Source organism: Ursus maritimus, unplaced genomic scaffold (assembly GCF_017311325.1).
Source record: "Ursus maritimus isolate PB19 unplaced genomic scaffold, ASM1731132v1 scaffold_16, whole genome shotgun sequence".
Lineage (NCBI taxonomy): Eukaryota > Metazoa > Chordata > Mammalia > Carnivora > Ursidae > Ursus > Ursus maritimus.
In genome coordinates, this window is record NW_024424008.1 from 6,235,266 (window position 1) to 6,255,573 (window position 20,308).

The window sequence follows — 20,308 nt, forward strand, 5'->3', positions numbered from 1 at the left end:
AGCAGAGTGTGGGAGATTCCAGGGGCCCTCTGAAGTGAATTCTGCCAGATTTTAGTGTGTGTGATGAGTGTAAATACCCCCTGCTCCCACCCTGAGCTGCCAAACAGAAGACAGGGCCTCAAGCAAGCTTGCGATGCAGCGTGTTCAAACACAGAGTCTGCCAGTGATGTAACTGGCTTTAAGACTTCAAGGGCCTTGGGCTTGGGAGCCACAGTAATTCGTGCATGATACAGCTTCTCACTTACCAGCTGTGTGACCTTGGGCAAGTTACCTCACCTCTCTGTGCCTTGGTTACCTCATCTGTAAAAAAAGCTATCTCACAGGGGAGTTACAATAATTAAATGGGTTGATAGAGAAATAAGATTGTTAGTTAAAATATAGGATGTCCAGTTATATTTGGACTTCAAATTAACAACAAATAATTTTTTAGTGTGTGTGTCCCAAATATTGCATGGACATAACTGTATTTTCATTTGCTAAATCTACAGCTCCAGATGAAAAGCTCACAGAAGAGCAACTGGGACTTAGTAAATGCTCATAAAGTGTCAGACGTTACATTCTGTTATTGTTACCTTTGGGGCTGAATTAATTACTTTGGAGTTCGGTTTTGAAGAGATTGTTTTTCTTAGTTTTGAGTCTGATCAACCATTTGGAGTTAAATTAGGAGGACCTTGCCCTTCTGGTCATGAAGCCACAAAGCATCTTCCCTGGGCATCTGACCACACAAGCTCTAGCAGTCTTGTAATCAGTGAATCTCAGAGAAGCCCACCTCCAAGGCCACCTTCACCTGGCTTCACTTCCTCTCTTACCATCTGCTCCTCAGATCAAGTAGAGCTGCCCTTTGTGGGTTACAGATACAAGAAGCAAAGGAACAAATGTGGATAGAGGGCAGTGACACTCTCTTAGACCTACTATGTGTGGGGCCCTGTCCCGGGCACTTCTGGTGTGTTTCCTCACTTCATCCTCTCCAGCAATTCTGCAAATGAACCTCAGAATATCCATCTACAAATTGGGTATGATAATGCCTCTTGATGTCATTGAATCATGAAGAGGAAAGTGAAGGCCCTGAGAATAGAATAGGCGGTGGATATATTTCTTTTCTCTCCCCTTTTTCCCCATTCAATCCCCACTTTACTAATGAAAAAGTGGATTGTCCAAGGCTGTACAGCTGGTAAATAGTGGGAAGGAAGGGCTACACACCAGGCCTGTTGGCCTTCCCACTCCACCATGCTACTCTTACAGTTGTTTCCCCTGATCTTTGGTCTCACCTCCCCTGGTTCCTGGTATGTGCAGGACATTCTGACACTCCTCTGTTATTCTTCCAAGCTGCCCCCTCCCTCACAAACCCCTTCCTCTGGGAAGCCCTCCAGCCAGTGCAAGTTTGAACACACAGCTGGAAAAGAGATAGCAGGGACACCCCCTTACCTTCCCATGGGCCCTCCCCAGAAGTCCATTTCCCTTCCCTGGAGTCAGCCAAGCCCTGGGGGCTGGGCCATCTCCCCACAAGCTCACCCTATAATAAGCCATCAGGTCACATTTTGTTCTCCTTAAATAAACCTTATAGAAACATTTAAATGTTTACTTCACTCATAAATTCCCAGGAATGCGCAACAGTTTCCTAACTGCCTGGGTGCAGGGATAAATATAGGCCAGTGTCATAGACGGGAATATTATCTTCCTTTCCCCAACGTCACATGACTAGGCCCGGACGAGGAAGCTCTAAGCAGCTGCCCCAGCCCCAGCCCTGGCGGGACTGGGAAGTTCAGCTCCTGCACTTGGGACCTGGCAGATAGCCTGGGAGAGAAGGACCCTACTAGAAGACAGTGCGGGGTAATGAAGATGGGGAACCCTAGCCAGAATCCCACCTGGATGACCTTGGGCACTTTACTTTTCTGAGTTTCCTATTCTTAAACATTATGTGGAGCTAATAATCCCCGTTTCCAAGGTTTGTTTAAGGATTAGATAAGATAAAGCAATAATAGTGATGATGATGATGGTGAGGGTGGTGGTAGAGGTTGGGCCTTGTGGTGGCGGTATCCCCAGGTCCCTCTCTCATAGCCTGGAGGACAAACAGGGACTGCCTCTGTAGAGACGGGCCCTGGCCACAGAGAGAAGTTGGTGCTCTTTTGATAGGATGAAAGGACTCTGGGGACTCTCGAGAAAATGATTATTCCAGCAGCAAGCCCTAAGAGCATGGGAGAGAGCAGAAATGCCTCTGCTGAAGTCTGCTGGACATGGGGCTCGTCCCTGCCAAGGACTGAAGACTAGTTCCTGGCTCCCCTAAGCTCCCCAGTGTCCACCCTGTGGATCCACCTGAACACCCAAGGCCTGCCTTGCCTCTGGTGAACCCTCTTTCCTGCCATTGTCCACTCTATTCCTAGAAGCCAGGGATCAACAACCACTGGATTATCCTGCCTTCTTCATCACTGTTTTCACTCTCATGCCAACAGACACCAGGAGTGTGGAAATCCATGCAATGTCTGTTAGTCCTACTCAGGGAGAGTGTATCACCCACTGAGCCATTCATTTATTATCATCTTCTATCCTCTCCTCCTCCCCTCTTTTCCTCCTGTTCCTCCATTTCTTCCTCTCTCCAATCCAGGCATTTTATCTACTCAACCTATCCACTCAGCCTATCACCCATCCATCCATCCATCCATCCATCCATCCATCCATCCACCTACCTGCCCATCTGTCCATTCATCCATCCTTCCTTGAGCTCCCACCACATACTAGAGCCTCTGCTGAGAATTGGAGAGACACACATAAAAGACACAGTCCCTGACCTAAGTGGCTTATTTGTAGCATAAGACAAGAGACAGGAGAATCAGAAAAACAAAAAATGGTAAGCTACTTCTTTGCTCACTATAGGAACTAAAGACAAAGAATTTTAATATACATTTCTGACCTTCTATGACAATCAACACTTCCAAAACACTTTCTGCTTTTTCTTTGGCACTTCCACAGCTACAATCTCGGAGTTCTTCCTCTGTGACCAGAACCACTAGAAGCCATCCTGGTGGAACTGTCCTCTTGGCCCTTTCCAAGCTGCTTTTCCATAAAGAATGGGGCATCAAGCAACTGCTCTCCCCATGCCTGGGGCCTTTGGTGTCTAGAACACTGGGTTTACTGCTGGGGGGAGCTAAAAAAGGAAGCAAAGCTAACAGAAACACTTAAGCAGGAAACTCGGGTTCGAATCTCTACTCAAACACAACACAATTATGTGGCCTTTGACAATCACCCTCGTAGAGACCCATTTTCTTCTTCTATAAACTAAAGATAATAATATCTACCTTGAGGGAATGAAACCACGTGGCAGGTGCCCAGTAGATGGCTCCAATATCTTGTACATTAGATATTAATGTTTTACTGATAATTCATTTGAAGATATTTCATTAAAGATTTTAATTGAGGCTGTTCTTACAAAAGGTAATAATAAGTGGAAATGAGCTCAGAGGCGATGAATTCAAAACCCTCAATTGGACATTCAAGGTACTAGCCAGTTTCTAGTGTTTGGAGTGTACTTACCTGCCTCAGCTTTCTCATTGGTAAAATGGAATAATAATCATATGTACTTCCTAGAGTCGTCATGAGGTTAGTGCACGTAAAGTGCTTAGGGCAGCGCCTGTCACATAGGAAGCCTGGCATGAAGGTTCTCATCAGGTGAGGTGAGGGCATGTCCCCACCCCACACAGCTGTCACCAGGTTCCCAGGGTTTTACGTGCACTATCTATTTTGTCTTCATCCCATTCCTTACAGACCATTGATTCTCTGGGTCCCAAACCTTTTTCTCACACATTTCCCAAGGGGTCTCCAGGGAGGTGTAGACAGAACCCCAGTCTGCTGGCCAGTGAAGACAGGGCCTGAACAGCCAAGGGAGGATAAAATGAAGAGAAAAGCTGGCAATCTACCTTAAATGGTAAAGCATATTGTTAAGTTCTAGATATTTCTGGGGTTAGCAAGACCAAGGATCCTCCAGTTCCTGATCAGAGAAGAGAACACAAGTGGAACCCAAAGCAAATTAGATCAGAAAGAAGTTGTCATTAGATTGTAAATCCATGGGGAATTGAACTCTCTGAGAGTGGGGCCTTAGTTAGGCCACTTTATTAAATGCTAATAAACATTTGTTAAATGACTTCAATAAACATTTACATTTAACTCTTGAACAACGTGGGTCAGAACTTATATGAGGTTTTTTTTTTTTTTTGTAGTATGGTACTGTAAAAGTATGCTCTCTTCCTTATGATTTTCTTACTAACATTTTCTTTTCTCTAGCTAACTTTATTATAAGAATGTAGTATATAATACATAAAACATACAAAATATGTGTTCATGACTGTTTATGTTATCAGAAAGTCTTCCAGTCAACAGTAGTCTATTAGTAGTTAAGTTTTTTAAGAGTCAAAAGTTATACATGGATTTTCAACTGTGCATCAGGGTTGGCGTCCCTAACTCCCACATCATTCAAAGGTCAACTGTATTGAGTAAATTCAACTCAAGTCTATATTTATTGGGTGCCTATCACGTGTGATTGAATAGTTATCCCTTTCCTGTGTGCTCAAACTCTGTTGTGGTATAGTGGGGCATTTTCTGGACTAGAAAGAAAAAAAACGATAATTCTAGCCCTGTTTCCTCAGCTACAGCCATGAAGCAGTAGAATCCATGTCTTGTCCCTTCTTTGTTATGTCCTTTGGACAACTGACTTAACCTCCCAAGCCTTCGTTTCCTAATCCATAAACTAAGTATAGTCATAGCTAACTTATAGGGCATTATGAAGGTTATCTGAGATAATGAATACAAAGAGTTTAGCTTAGAACATGGTAGGAGCCCCATGTTTAGCTCTTTCCCTGCATCTGGGTATTATACCCAACTGTTCTGAACTTCCAGTTCCCTGGGAATGATGACCACTGTCCTCAACAGTGGGGTTAAGGCATCAATTGCAGTAATATACGTAAAAACTTTTTAAAAACTATTTTGTGCTGTATTAGGGACTTACAACCTATTATGAGGTGAGAACCTTGCTTGGCACTTTATATATATTATTCTGGTAACTAAAGTCAAGCTGCCTGGGGTTTGACTCTCGACTCAGTGACTTAGCTGTATTAGCTAGTACACCTTACTTTACTTTTCTGTGCTTCAAGTCTTCATCCCTAAATGGGGATAACAATAGTACCTATCCCACAGAGATATTCTGAAAATTAAATGAGATAAAGTGTACGACTATCCTAGCACAGTGTCTGGAACGTAGGAAACTTTCCTTAAATGTTCGCTGTTGTTCGCAGCTATTACTGTAAGGCTCGCCTTGCAGATGAGGAAACAGGCAAAATGAGCAACTCACCCCAGGTCCCACTCAGGGATGTGAAGCCCAGCTCTTTCCACATGCCACACTACCTATACCTGGCATCCCTATGAAATGGACGCATTTCCTGTCTCTTCCAGACTTCCCTGGCTGCTTGGGGAAGCCTGCTTGGTATTTTTCTCTTCTAAAAGGACAGCTGAGCAGGCTCAGCTCTGGGTCTGGCCCACTGACTGATGGTGGTAAGTCACGATGGGTCTCTCACTATGCTGACACAAACAGGGAGAGAATTCCAGATTTGTCATGGCAGAGCAACCATGATCTCCAATTCTGAGCCAAAAGAGGAGGCCCAGCAGCTTTGTGGTCAGAGGTTCTAGGAGCTCCACAGCCAATCCCTTGCTGTTAGGGCCACACACAGAGGGCTGATTCTCCAGAGCACATTCCAACCTAATTTCAGTTAATTAAAAATTGGAGGTGGGGATGGGGTGGGAGCGGGGATGCCACTGGTTAGTTGAGTGCTCTTAAGTCAACAAGATGCTGCTGTATAACAGGGTTAAGCATCAAATTGTCTAGAGGACCAGAAAGTGCAGTACAAAGTAGGAACATAGGGAGATGTAGAGAGAGAGAGTAACTCGTGTGTGGCCTGAAACAGGAATTGCATGGTGGTCTGTGTTTTTAGGAGTCAGCGTGCATCGAGTTGGGCTATTTTATTGTCTGATGGCTGAAAAAGAATGAAGAAGGCATAGGCAGCACATTGTCTCAGCAGGATGTGTGACACGGAGCTGTATTTTCTGGCCCCATGGGCTCAGGCATCTGAGAGGATGGCAAGCAGAAGTAAGACCCTGTAGTGCTTTGGAGTGTGCGTGGCAGTGCGTTTGTAGGGGCCTAGGTTGGCCATCTCAGACAAGGACTTTGGAAGCACAGGACAGTGTCCCCCTGGCTCAGGCACCAGGGGTTCTCATAGAGGCCCCAGAGGCAAACAGTACTTAGTACAGGGTAGAGACTTAAGAGCATGCGTTCTGGGGCCAGGCTGCCTGGGGTCAAACCCTGGGCCTGCTGCTTATGAGCTGTATGATCTTGGAGGAAGCTACTTAACTTCTCTGTGCCTCAGCTTCCTCAGCTATGAAATGGGGATGATGATACCTACCTCATAAAGCTGATTGAAAGTTAAATAAGTTAATACAGTAGAATAGTGCCTGGCATTATTATTAAGTGTTGTGGACAATGGAGATGGGGATGGGAGTTAGTCAGTGGGCGGTGGAAGGAGGGCTACTGGAACAGATGATGTGAAAGATGGAGGTCTGCTTATGAGTTCACATTGACCTGCACCTGGAGGCTTCCAGAAACCCTGAAAGAGGATGGGGATTCTCTGGGTGGAAACTAGAGCCAACTGTTAGAGCTAACCTGAACCTCTTTGCACACTCAGGTTTGCAAGGCACTTCTGAGGAAGTCATGCTGTTCCAAGGAGCCAGCTTTCTGATATGGCTGCTGGTCACAGGCCAGGGAATGGGTGATAACCTGGTCTTGCAGCCTCTTGGACCCCGAGGCCAGGTCTGGTGCCCTATGATTAGGGGGAGACAGGTGGATATGTGCCCACAGGAGATTTGGGAGCAAAGCTTGAAGGAACAGAGGAAAGGGGACTCTGGGAAGATGCATAAACCGCCTTCCTGCATCTGTAGGTTTTCACCCCACTATAGGCAGTTGTGGAGGGCAGAACTGAGGGGAGTCACAGGGAGGCAGTTCCAGCTTGACCAGGAAGCAGAGCTGGCCAACCACACCACAGACTTCCTTGTGAGGTGGGGAGTTCCCCCATATGGAGCTACTCCTACAAATTCCCAAGACCCACCCCAGAAGACTGATTCAATAGGCCTAGGTTGGCAGAGGAATCCAGGTTTAACAAGCTTCCAGGTAACTGTTTGGGGGCTCACACTATGAGAATTTTGCCTGCCTGGGAGGGAAGGGTCTTAGATGAGATCTAGTACTTGTTCTAGTCTTAGCTCTGATGGTCTGTCATTCTGTGGTCCCATAAGGTCCCAGGCTTATGTTCTGACAGCTTTTATTCCTGCCAGAACCTCTCAGCCACAAGCTCATTCCTTTGAGCCCCTGCCTGTTCTAGGGCCATCCCAGAAAATACAGTCAGGGCACAACCTCACAGAGCGCATTGTCCGGAAGCTTTATTTCTTTGTGGGTCTTGATTACAGCTTCTGATTAGGGACCTCGTGTGTGTGTGTGTGTGTGTGTGTGTGTGTGTGTGTGTGTGCTCATGCAGAAAGAAAAACAGGATCTAGGTTTACAGCTTTTGTGTTTTTGTGTGAGAAGGTCTCAGCTAGTGTTCATGTCAGCGATGGGAAATGGGGGCTGGGGCTTGAGGAACTAGAAGTAGGGCTGGACCCGGGGGAGCTGTAAACTCAGAAGGATGCTCTGGTTCTTTGCCTGCTTCACAGAGAGGGAGTTCACACGGTACTGGGAATTTTAGCCAAATCCTCCTAGCCAACCCTGCTTTCCTGGCTGCCTGGTTTCCACTGCTCCCAGAGACTTGGGCTCCAACCCCTGGAGGCTCCATCCTGTTCACAAGGCCTGACCCTCCCCTGAGGCTGTGGCTGCCTGAGAAGCCCAATGTAGGTTGTCTGATGGGTGCAAAGAGGGAGGTGCTCTTCACTGACAATGCCCATGGGCTTCGAGAGAACTCAGGGAGTCCTAGTGCCTGTCAGTAAGGGCAGAGAATAAAAGGATACTGAATCTGATGTCACCTGCAGTCTAGGATCTAAACTGCCGCAGCCCCATGGTCCCTCAAACCAAAAAAGGTACTAGAGGTCTGGGCTGACCAGAGTCTAGGAGGCAGTCACTAACACTTGTCCTGAGGAAGAGATGAGGAAGCAGAGGCACAGAAAAGTTAATAGGCTCACAGGAGGTCTTTTGACCAGGATGTGGAGGAACCCAGCTTGGTCTGTCTCCAGAGTCCACATTCTTAAATCCTGTGCTAATGGTCCTCCCTAATAGGACCTGGGCATCAGCTCACCTAAAGTCCTCATGGGTCCTTTTCCTGCTGGGCTCCAGCAGTGCAGAAGTTCTTGGTACCACAAACACTCCCCGTATTGTCTTGACTTCCCACAAGCACAGAGATAGAATCATGGCATTTGAAGGATCTTCAGAGGCCATGGTGGCCTACCCCTTCATGTTATGGAAGTCTGGTTCTGGTTCAAGGTCACAAAGGGTGTGAACTTGTGGAAAGCTGGAATCTGGAGCTCCTGCTGTTCAGCTAGGGCTCTCTGACCCTCAAGTGCGTGGTTAGTTCATGGATTCTTTCCACTGGCTTGGCTGTGCCTGGAAACTCACACTCACCTCTGACCCAGTGGAGCTGTACCTAGATGTGGTTTGAAGTCATGATGGTCAGAAGGGCCAGCAGGCTTTTGTGCTATCTTGTCTTAGTCTCCTGAGAAGGCTTAAAGGTTCTTTTATTTAGAGAGGTGAGATGATGAACTAAAGGTAAGCTAAACTCAGTATAAAAGGATGTCTTCACTAACAGTGGAGTTGCAGCTTTGCCAATCTTTTATTTTTATTTTTATTTTTTTAGGAACACTTGTATTCTTGGGGAGCATGGCATGACAGCTGTTTGGGGGAGCTGGCTAGGATTCAGGAGCCAGATTTTGCATCAGAAACTGGCTTAAGCACACTATTGTTATTAGTGAGGTGGAAGGGGTCAGGCAGGAAGGGTCATGGTAAGAAGGAAACCAGGGTTAGGGAGTAAGGATGCTAAGGGGACAGAACTGGGGAAAGTCGCGACTAGGGAGAGGGAGCATTTGAATCAGATTTAATCTTCAAAACTTCAGTGGATTAACAAAATTTTTGTTGGCTAAAACTTATAGCCCACGATTACCAGTGTTTTAAGGGAATTGTCCATATTTGGTTAGGAGCAGTGGTAGAAAAGGGGCAGCAACAGAGCCCCCTTTTTGGAGAAGACCAGACATCACTCATAGAAGAGCAGAGGAGCAATCTAGAGCCACCGAGAGCAACTGACAAGCAGCACCCACCAGGCCCATGACATTCCTGGAAGAGAGGTTCAATAAAACACTGAGCTGGCTGCCTGTGGCCAAATGCAAGGGGGTTTGGCTCACTGCCATTTAGAAATTCAAGGGCTCCCCACGTGTGCCAAGTTCTGCAACATCTCAATCCCATGAGTTTGGGATAGGGAGATACAAGAAGCCATTCTTTTCTAAGTATTTACTGTCTGAGTTCCCACAGTTATGACATGCAAGAAAACAAATGTCATCCTAACATGAAAATGTTCACTGAGAGTCTGCCCGCTTACCAAATTAATGCTCACTCATACATTCTTTCCTCATTTAACAAGTGCCTGTCCCTTTGGGCTGAGGTCAGTTCAGACATCTGTCAGATATAATGGGGTGGTATAAGTGCAAACCAAGTGCAAAGTTCATGAAATCAAAGAAAACAGTGTTGGAAAACTTCACGTGCAATGTCTTGGACCAGTGAAGAGCAGATGGAGCTGGAGTAGCTAACAAAGAAAAAATTACAAGGATGATGAGGCAAGATAGGTTCTTTATGAGAAAATGATTTGCATATTGAAAGATCCATAGAGGTCCTTGGGAAAAATGAACGAAGCCCTTAAATTTTAAATACACAATCTCTTAACAGAGGTGCTGTAAAGTAAAATGTGAGGGATGTGGTTCACGTGTACAGACCATCATGTTGGTATAAAGAACAAATACACCAATGCCAAAACCAACACAATTAAGTCTTTGTTCCTTCTAAAAAAGTAGTGCATAATCAATTTTTTGTTATATGTCTAGCTAAAATAATTTTTCATAATTTCATTTGTACAATATAATCTCAGTGAGACTCTTTAAGTTAATTTCTTTTAATCATTTCTCTTTTTTATAATACAATTTACTGAAAATCTTTTCCACTATTTACTGTAAAATTTTGATCTTCATTTTAAGTGGAATCAGTTTAAATGGCCTTCTGCTGGTGACCACAACCCTGACATGACAAGGCCCTCTATGCTGACGGCTCTCCTCCAAGTCTTTCTCCATTCTAGGAGGGTGCCTGCAGGGTTAGTGGCTGGACCTCCCAGGAGACCTCAGTCAGACATAGCCTATAGCCTAGGAGTCTCCTCTCTCGGGATATATGGGGGGAGTGGGGGACTCGGGCAATTCAAATGGACTCTGGGTATTTATTCCTCATTGTGGCAGCCACACACCTTCCCCAGGTGCCCACTGCAGCCTGCACAAGCTGTCAGCAAACCCTCTGGCCAGGCTTAGAGATGTGGCACCAGCCCAGGGCACTTGGCTTGGCCCTGGCCAGGCTAACTGCAGGCAAGGAGGGGGCACTTACTTGGCCGGTGGGGCTCTGGGCTGCCTGTGGCTCTCCAGGGGGCTCCTCGTCCTCGGGAATGTGGGGCATGGCAGCCTCCTGGCGAGAGTGGCCACGTGTGCCCGGAACCTCCGCAGTGTCAGCCCCAAAGATGCTCCAAGAGGCCTGGGCTCCGCAGGCTGAGGAGACGCCAAAAGGACAAGTCAAATCCACTCCCATCCCTGACCCAGACTGGGTTCCATTTCCAGGAGCCATGAGCTGCAGAAAAAGCCTGCTTGAGTTTGCATCAACACCAGAGGTTGGACTAGGCTAGGAAAGGGCATTTGGAATTGCATTTCCTCCTGTTCATTTTCTCTGTTTACAAAGTCAGAGATGACCTTAGAGATTTTCCATCTAATTTGGTCCTTACAGTAAACACAGCTATCCCAGAAGGGAGAAAAGTGCTTCAAACTCCTCAGAGTCATAGCTAATGGAGGACACTCCATTGGGATCAGATTTTTATCTGTGTATCATTTATTAAGCACCTACTATGTGCCAGGCACCATCCTAGGATCATTTCCAACATCACCTAATTTAATCCGCATGATGACCTCTGATGCAGGCATTAATATTCACATTTATAGAAGAGAGAATGGCTTCAGAGAGTGGCAGCTATTTGCCAAAATCATACAAACAACCAAGCATTTGAATCCAGATCTTCCTGATTTTGAGGCCAGGGCCCTTTTCACTCTACCACACAGCCTTCCTTGCCCGGGTTGAGGAAGAGGAGGATGTTTCTTGACTTTCTACAGCGTGGCTGACCTCATGTCCTTCAACAGCATTTCTGACCCTCATTATGGGGCTCTCTCACTTGAGGACAACCCTCAGTGGGCCTGTGATTCTAGAGGCTCAGCCAGGGTGGATCTCGTGTACTTTCTGCAGTGCCCACCACGAGCAACCTTTCATTGCTTCCCCAGAAGCCAGGCTTATCCTGTCTCATGGTGTAGCAGCCTTGAGGCCCAGCTGGGATCGACCCAGTCAGCATAATCTCACTTGTCTCACCACAGTGATTGGCTCAGGGATAGAAAATAGGTCCAGTGTAAACCAACGAGCACACTGCAGTGTTCTGGAACCCAGGTGCTTTATCTTGCTCTGGGTGGTAGAGTACACAGATGTAAGACCCAATGTTACCGATGCCATTTTGTTTCTGTTTGGAAGTCCAAACTGAGGATAAAACTGACATACATAGAGGGGGGAGTAGAGCCAAGACACTTGCAGGAAAAAAGAAGGTGGATCCCTGATCAAACTTCATCTGAAGCCTGAATTCTTTCTGGACTAGCCAGTTATACAAACAATTAAATTTCTTAGGGTTTACTTACAACTACTAATTTGTAACTACTTATACTAACTTGTAACTACTAATTATTGTTACTCGTAACTAGTAACTGTTCTTTCATGTTGTTTAGGACTGTGATCTCTCCAACAGACCTGAACCAATGGGCCTGGCTCCTCTGCTTCCTCTTAGAAAAGGCCAGTAATATGAGGTTTCAATCTGCAGAGGCAGGATAACAAGATAGAAAGAACACAGGCCTTGGAATCTTATATCTGGATTTGAGTCCCCACTCTGCCATTCACTGGCTACATGGCCTTGAGTGTTGGCTTTATCTCTGAGCCTCACTTTCCTTATCAGAGGAACAGAGATAAGAATGCCTCCCATGCAGGAATGTTCTAAGGACAAATGATATAGAGCACCAAGCGCAGAGGAGGTGCTCACAGAAGCCACCTGCATGGAGGTCTGCAGCCCAGGAAGCTCGGCCAGAGTCCAAAAGCTTTTACCCAGCCTCTTCCCCCACTACATTTCTCCCGGTCCCCTTTCCTAAAGGGGTGGGAGAAGCCTTCAGGGACCTGCAGAACCAGCAACCAGCATAGTTCTACAACTTCAGAGATTCCCTGAAGTTGCTGCTCTGCTAGTCAGCCGATGAAAGCCACCGGATGCAGACCCTGACCTCAGCCACAGCCAGGGGCTACTGGGACACACACCAGAGAAACAAAGAACACTGAGTACCTACTATGTCCTAGGTCCTACGTAAGGTGATAACTGCAGGAGACTAGGAGGAAGTCAGAAAGCCCCACCACCTCCCATGAGACTAGATATTCTTCTGGTCCCACAGGAAAGGCCTGAGAGCCTGGAGCCAGAGGGCTGTGGGCAGGCTCAGATCTGACATCAGCCACAACTCTGACAGATCCTCCCACCCAACACACGCACCTTTGACTGAGCTCCCCAAGGAATCAAAGGGTCTGATTCATCATGGATAACTAGAAGATTCATCAAAAAATGCTTGTTGATTTATATTTAAAGAACTAGAGAACTTTAGCCATGATGGTGGTCAATGAGACCACCATCTTGACTTTTGTCAGTCTCTGCAGTGGAAAGGTAGCCCATTCAGCTCTCAAACAATTGGGGTGACCTCTGTTGGTCAACTCAAGAAATCTCATCTCAAGTAGGCAATCCATGAACCAAATCATTCATTCATTCACCACACTGACTTTATATGTGCCCTACCAGGCCCTCTGCTAGGTGCTGGTGACTGAAAGATGACGAAGATGTGGTCTTGGCCCTCAAGGAGCAGAGTCTAGTGGTGGGAGGCAGTATGAAAACAGTATAACTGTTAAGACTTCAAAAGTGAGAAGTGGCAGGATCTCAGAAAAGGATCCCCAACTATGGAAACTGGGACAGGTGAGGTATAGTTTTAGACTAGATTCCATGTTAGAAATGGTGTTTGAGCTGAGCCATGAATACTGAAATGCTGAGTGAAATTTCTCTGAACAGAATAGCTAGAGGGAAAGGTGAGACAGGAAGGGAGAATCCCTACTGGACAGATTCAACCTGTCTCTTGAGAATGAGAGCTATAGGGCCAGGGCATACTATGCCTTGCATCCCAACCAGTCACTATATGGATGACATGAGCATCAGATTTACCCAAAGATTGGCTCTGTGATTAATTTCTGTCACCTTTACTTGGATTTCAACAGCAGTGACATCAGTGGTGCTGGACAAAGTATATGGTCACAAGGTTGACAGTAGTAAAAGAGTATCCACAAACCCCAGTTCTACCAAGAAATTTGGTGCACTTCCCTAGAAACCTCTTAAGTGATGATGGATGTATGTGCAGGTCCAGCCTGTCTTAATAGTAATATGGTTCCCAAAACATGAGTGGTGACAGTTCTACTTTCCTTTCCACCTTAATCTACACAAAGTGTATTGCACTCTGAGTGGTAAGAAGGATTCAGACAAATTGGGACGTGTTCCAAAAAGGGGAAAGCAATATGCAGGAAGAAAGAATTTGTCTTTAAAGAACTAAAGATCTTTAGCCTGGAAAAGAGAAGGTGCAGGGAAAAATAAAATCGCTTCTCAGCTATTTGAAAGTCATTCCTATAATTGTATTGTCCCCAAAGGATAAAAGCATGACCAATGAATGAAAGGTCAGATCAAGGCAAAGGAATCCTGTCTAGTGGTTGGGACTATCTGAGATGAAACAGGCTACTCTTTAAGGTAATGAACTCCCCATTCCTGGGAGAGTTCCAGCAAAGGCTGGGGCAATGGTCATAAGATTCCTAACCCACTCCAGGGGCCATTTTCAACCCTGAGAGTTGTTGAAATCCTGGACTCTTCCTAGTCACAACAAACCACAAATGTAATTGTCCCATCTCATAGGATTCTGGGATCATGGTATCCCAAAGTCACATAAAAAAATATCTCATTTTCTGACCCTCCACTTTCTTCCTTCCACCTCCTGCTCAAGAAAGACCTTAAGTCAGTCCCTCAGTCAGAAAGCAAAGCAAAACAGAAACGAATTAAGTGAGACAAGCACTAAGAGATGTCAGCTGCTGTAGCACAAAACAGAGTGGAGACTGGCTGTGGTCCCACACTTGACAAGACAGAACCCCGAGCTCCTCAGGGGGAGCCCCAGCCGCCCCGCCTGCCGAGGTCATTCCCACGCTGCTCCTGCCCCGTTTGCTTGCTCTCCCATCCATTATTATAAACTCCCTGCTTAAAATAGCAAGGTAACAGCAGAGTCCTTCCCCCAGGGTGACATCTGGGTTCTGCTGGAGCTTGTGGGCACACGGACCCTGCATCCATCACAGCAAAGTTAGGAATATAATCTGCAGGAAGTGGCGATCTAGAGCACCAACCCATAAAAGGAAAAAATATTTAGTAATGTTTGGTCTCTGAGCCGTTCCTTCTTTAACCCATTTTCAGGGCCCTTATAACTACCTCTTTAGCCTGGTCAGTAAAGGGTTAGATGGGTCATTGTCAAGAGCCAGTCAGCTCTTCGGATTCTACTCATTCTGTCCCTGGCCAGTGCTTAACTGTATAGTTTGGCCCATTTTACAGGAAGGAAAACTGAGGTGCAAAGGACGGAAACAACTTAACTGGGTCCAGTAACATTTGTACCTGGTGCAAATTATCTAAGTCTCTGCTGGGATAACTCTCCAATCATTTGTGTACTGGACAAGGCCAAAAGTCTCTAATCCATATTGAAATATTTTATCTACCCTTGGCCATGCTCATGAAAGAAAGCAAACTAGTATATTTTTCTTCATTCTCTCATTTATTATATATTTCTAGTTTGCCTACTGAGTGTCAAATGCCATGCTAGGTATATTACAAGTGCTAATTTGCTTAACCCCTGTGAAATGGGTTTTATTATTTCCATTTTACATATTAAGGAAATAACGATCAGAGAGTTTCAGTAACTTGCTTGAGATCCCATAGCTAATAAGCACCAGGCCAAGGATTATGAAACAGCCTGGTCTGACCCCAAACCCATCATCTCCCCCCTCCTCTCCTCCGCCTCCTCCACCTGGAGTTCCGCTAAAGTACAGTAGAACCCAACATAGGAACCTGCCCCACAGAGAACTGGAATGTGCATTCCCAGTGGGGCCATGGGTGGGTGGGGGCAGGGCAGAGCAAGCAGCAGCTTGTCAGGCAGGGGCCTTATGAGGGCAAAAGTGTGGGCCCACAGTCTGAGGTTGCAGGACGCCCAGGGTGACAAATCCACCCATTCACCTATCCATCTGTCTCTCAGGCTACCCATTCATTCACATGCCTTCTGACTCCTCCATTCATACAACTGTCCATTTGTTTGCCTTAGAAACTTTCACCCCAGAAAGTCCCATGCTTGTTAGATCAGCTGCATAGGCTCTGCCCCCTGTGGGCTATGGGGAGAGGGCAGGAGAGGCCTGCTCTGATGGAGTGGCCATTCAAACATAGGCATGCCCATCCACAGTTGACAGAATACCTCCATCCTCCAACCCCCTGTGGGGGTTGCCCGTGTCCCTGCGAGCATCATCAGGGCTCATGATTCAGCAAGGGCCTTTACAGAAACCTGATAAGTACTATTATTATTAACATTATTAGGCCCATTTTACAAATGAAGAAACAGAGCCCTGAAAACTTACCCAAAGTCACAAAACCCATGAGGTCTGTCTGATTCCCCAGTCCCCAACTGGTCAAGCCCACGGGCTCACAGATGGTGGTCTTGGCAAGCAGTGGCCTTTACAATGGCCCCAAGGATGGCTCTCCCAAAGCCTTGTGACCAGCCCAGAGAAAACCACAGTGTCCCAGGAGCACAGTCTACAAGCTGAGTGGCTCTCACATTTTCTTTGTTAATCTTTGGGTGTCCGGGGAAGAGCCAGAGGCCCTTCTGGGAAAAAAACGGGTTAACCCAGACTCCACTGACCTTTCTGGAGTGACTCAGAATTCTCAGAAGGGAGTTTTTTTGTTCTCCCAGCTTTGAATTTTTGCTTTCATTTTAGCAACACAAAGAATTTGAAAGAGATTAGGTTGCTATTAATACCACTGGTCTATCTCTAGATGAAGAATTTGATGAAGGGAATTGTTTGGGGTGACTGCACACACATCTCTCTCAGTCCCTCTGCAAATTCGGAGGATGACAATGAGGACCAGTCACCTGGTCCTGCCTCTTGCTCCCCTCTTACAGGCCCAGACAGGGGCAAAGATTTAATCAAAACCATACTTGTGAGTGAGGGACCGTCAGAGAAGGTCCCAGAACCCCTATTCCCCAGGCCCTGCTACAGACATCAGCTTTCTGCCTCTAATTTTGAAGGGGTTGCTTTTGGTAAATGATAAACAAACGTGTCCATGCTGTGAAAGCAGGCATCCTTTGGCAGTTCCTCCCAATCTTCCTCCTCCTTGTGGTCACTCTCATGGGAGAGAGAGGGGGCTCCCTGGTCCCCAATCTCGCCCCAGGGCAGTCCCGGACACACTTGGAAAATCTGGGACATCAGAGATCAGGTCAAAGTGCTGAAAGGCACTTCTGTGGGTCCCTGGGCCTGGCCAGCTGCAGAGCCGGGTCCTAGATCCGACAAGCAAGCCTGAGCAGGGCTCAACTCAGGAGAACACCATCCTGCTTCCTAACCTTGGAATGCTACAAGAGGGCTTTGGAACTTGGAAGATTAGGTTCTAATTCTCTTCTGTCTCTTCCCTGCTGGATTAGTCTCCCCTGGCCTTTGTTTCTTCATCTCTAAAATGGAGCCCCTTTTAGGGTTGTTGTAAGGATTAACTTTAGGGAATACATGCAAGATGCTGGCACATAGTATGTGCACAATGAGTTCCTTTCCCACTCTTTGAAAAGGGCAGCTGAGTTCTCTGAGCCATGGCATCATCAAAATCCAACCAGGCCCGGACAGTCTGCCATTCATCCTGGATAGCAGAATTCCAGCTTTATCTCTTGCAGGTAAAGGAGATACATTCCTGGCCTGGCCAGGACTTCTCTGTACAAACAAGTAGATAACAAGCCATCAGACATCATTGGAATTAAACCCATCAGGGGCTATGCACTCTGACATTTACTCTGCTGTTGGGCAGCCAGTGCTGGCAGACAGTAGGGTTAGAGGGAGAGGGTACAGTACTGTGGTCATCCCAGATCTATGCTGTGGTGAGTCCCAGGTCTGTGTTGTGGTCAGCCATTGATCTGTGCTCTGGTCATCTCAGATCTGTTCTGTGGTTGTCCCAGGTCTGTGCTGTGGTCAGCCCTAGATCTGTGCTGTGGTCAGTCCCAGGGGAGCAAGGGTGGAGTACAGAAGGGCAGAAGAAAGAAGTAACAGAGTGGGGAAGATGAGGGGCCGGAAGGGATTTCCCAATGCCTTCTTGTCTTCAACACAATCCCTCTGGTCCAGAGACTGGGACCACAGGGGCTGCCATCTGGCAGTACTTGAGGGAGGCTGGTCTTGATCACTTCCCAACACCCCCTGGGGTCTGCACCCTCTAGCCATGCTCTCCAGACCTGAGGATTTCTTATAGGTTCTGTTGGCTGGGAGTACCTTCCTCCCCTGATTCAGAACCCATTCCAGCCCTAGGAGTGAACCAACTTCTGCTCAGACCAGTGCCAGACCACCTCCAGGAGGAGAGGCTGAGCCAGCCCCAATAAGAAGAGTGCAAGAGTCCGCACCTACTATGCTCAACAGGGGGCTGGAGTAGGGGACACCTGAGATAGCTAAAATAGTAACTGACCCCTCCCTTCCCCTCACACTTCCTTTCCCCCTATTGCCTTTCCCCTCACACAAACAGGGAGGCCATTCTGTGCTCATTGCCTCGGGGAGGGGTGTAGCAGCAGGCTGTAGAGAAAAGGGAGTCTGTCTCTGTGTTCTATGTAGTGAAAGGCTATCCCTTAGCGAAATGGAGAGGGCTCAGGGTACAGAAAAGAAATTTGGGAAAAGCATCCTAAGTAAGGGTAAGTGTCCCCCCCACCCCCAGGACTGGTAAAAGATTATGGGGCAAGGGGCAGACAGGAGAGGCCATGTAGAAGCAATGAGAGTATGGACTCTGGTGAGGCACTAGAAAAGAGCCTGTGCCCTGGTCGCCGGGAGAGGTGGGGGGAAAGTCCTGAACTCTAAGAGCAGAGAGGTCTTGGGTCCCTTTTCCCAGACAGAACCCTGACGAAAAGACCCCAAAGAGAGGAAATGGTTGTTTGTAATGACCTGATAGACAAGGCCTTCAGACAGCCTCACAAGACTCGTTGCATCCCAGGGGGGTAGGTGGGTGAGAGCAGGGGGCACATGGTACAATCATTTCTGTGTAGCTAGCAGCAGAGTTGCCAGACTTGACGGTGCCATGAGAAGGCTGATTCAGAGGTGACTTACTGACTCAACGACTCACAGAAAGCATGGTGGACATCATGTCAAGTGGGCGGATGATATCAGGCATGAGCTCACCCTCCTTGGTACTCGGGAAGCTCCTTGGACTTTGGGTGCCATTTTGGAGAAAGAGGGCTGGTGAAACCCTGAAATTCCTGGGATCAGGTTCTAGGTCCCCTGAAAAATGGTGAAGCCAGGGCCAGACCTCCCTCCAGCCCAGCCTACCCCCCAGCCATGACAGGAAGTCAGCCAAAACATCTCCCCAGGTTTCCTCCCCAGCTTGTTCACTTCAGCAATTCTTTTTTAAAAATAAGTCCACTTGAAAAAAAATTTCTTTTCTTGGAAATATGTGCAATTGCTCAATCGGAGGCAGTTCAAAGGCACTGGGAATAGCAGAAAAGTATCTGAGCCTCCCATTTAGCTGCTAGCAGAAATAAATCTTGCCTGGTTCTCTTTGTTCCAGGCCGCCCGGCAGCCTCTTCCCTGAGTCACTAACTCCAGGGTGACATGAATCATCGTCCTGGGGTCAAGGACCACACGGTTTTCCCCGGGTCTGTGTGGCTGACCAGGGCACTGAGGGGCCATCAGGAAGCATAGAGGACCAAGAGCCTCCTCCTAGGTCCTGGGCCTGACTCTGCCCTCCCAGATGTGTGATCCTGGGGAGTCCCTCAGCCTGTCTGACAAGGAGGTAGATTTATAGCTCTTCCAACTTGTACTTTCTTGGAGCTTCTCCAGTGGTGTGCTAATTGTCAAGAATTTTGTGAGCTGGTTGTTAAACACAGACATCATTAAAAATTGAATTACAGCTTTGTGCAGTGGAAGTATTATAGCCAATGAGGTTTATCCAAGGCGTGATTATTTCTAATTAAGAATTAAGTTACAATTAAATTACACTAAAAACAAAGGAAATAAACACCCACAAAAATCACATCCTAATTATTTTGCTGCACCCTATTGTATCTATACTCTTGAGATGATTTAGTTCTATCGTATCCGGGGGGGGGACACTATGTAATGATGTGCTACTGTGCATCTCTTTCCAACTTCACATTCAGTGATGTGGAGTTAGTAGCTGAAATTGATCATGGTGCCACCAAAATCAGCAAATCAGTAAATGCTCCATATCAAGGCTTTTCGTCCAAGAGAGCCAGCCGTTAAACAATTAGCAGCTCACCACTGAGCTTCTCCGTCCTGGGCTCGGCTCCTCACCCCTGCTAGGGTGCAGAAGGAATGCACAGGACTTTAATATCACCCCCAATAGCAGAATTACAGAGATTTGATTGCCAGTTACCTTTGCACAATGCTCCTTAGGTGTACCATGTCCCAAACAAGATCCATCATATCTTCCTCTCCCAGCCCTGCCTTCTCCCAAGCCCACTCCTCCTGTACCCTGGTGAATGGTACTCAGACTAAAAACCCGGAAGTTATCATGGCTCCTCCCTCTCCATCGCCCCCACAATCAATTAGATTCCAAGTTTAGTCAGTCCTAGTTTAGACATGCCTTTGATTGCTTCCCTGCTTCCCCTGGCCACCACACATGCC

General features: G+C 46.9%; 1 protein-coding gene and 1 pseudogene across 1 annotated transcript in view; one reads left to right on the forward strand and one right to left on the reverse strand.

Annotated features, from left to right (window-relative positions):
• Positions 1 to 10,846, reverse strand: part of IRAG1 (inositol 1,4,5-triphosphate receptor associated 1) — an 82,767-nt gene extending 71,921 nt beyond the window's left edge. The window contains exon 1 of the mRNA XM_008683771.2: positions 10,649 to 10,846. Within this exon, the coding sequence (XP_008681993.2) occupies positions 10,649 to 10,846 (198 nt within the window). The remainder of the gene's footprint in view (positions 1 to 10,648) is intronic.
• Positions 10,847 to 19,570: 8,724 nt separating this feature from the next.
• On the forward strand, positions 19,571 to 19,654 carry LOC121103007 (annotated as a pseudogene).
• Positions 19,655 to 20,308: the final 654 nt, after the last annotated feature.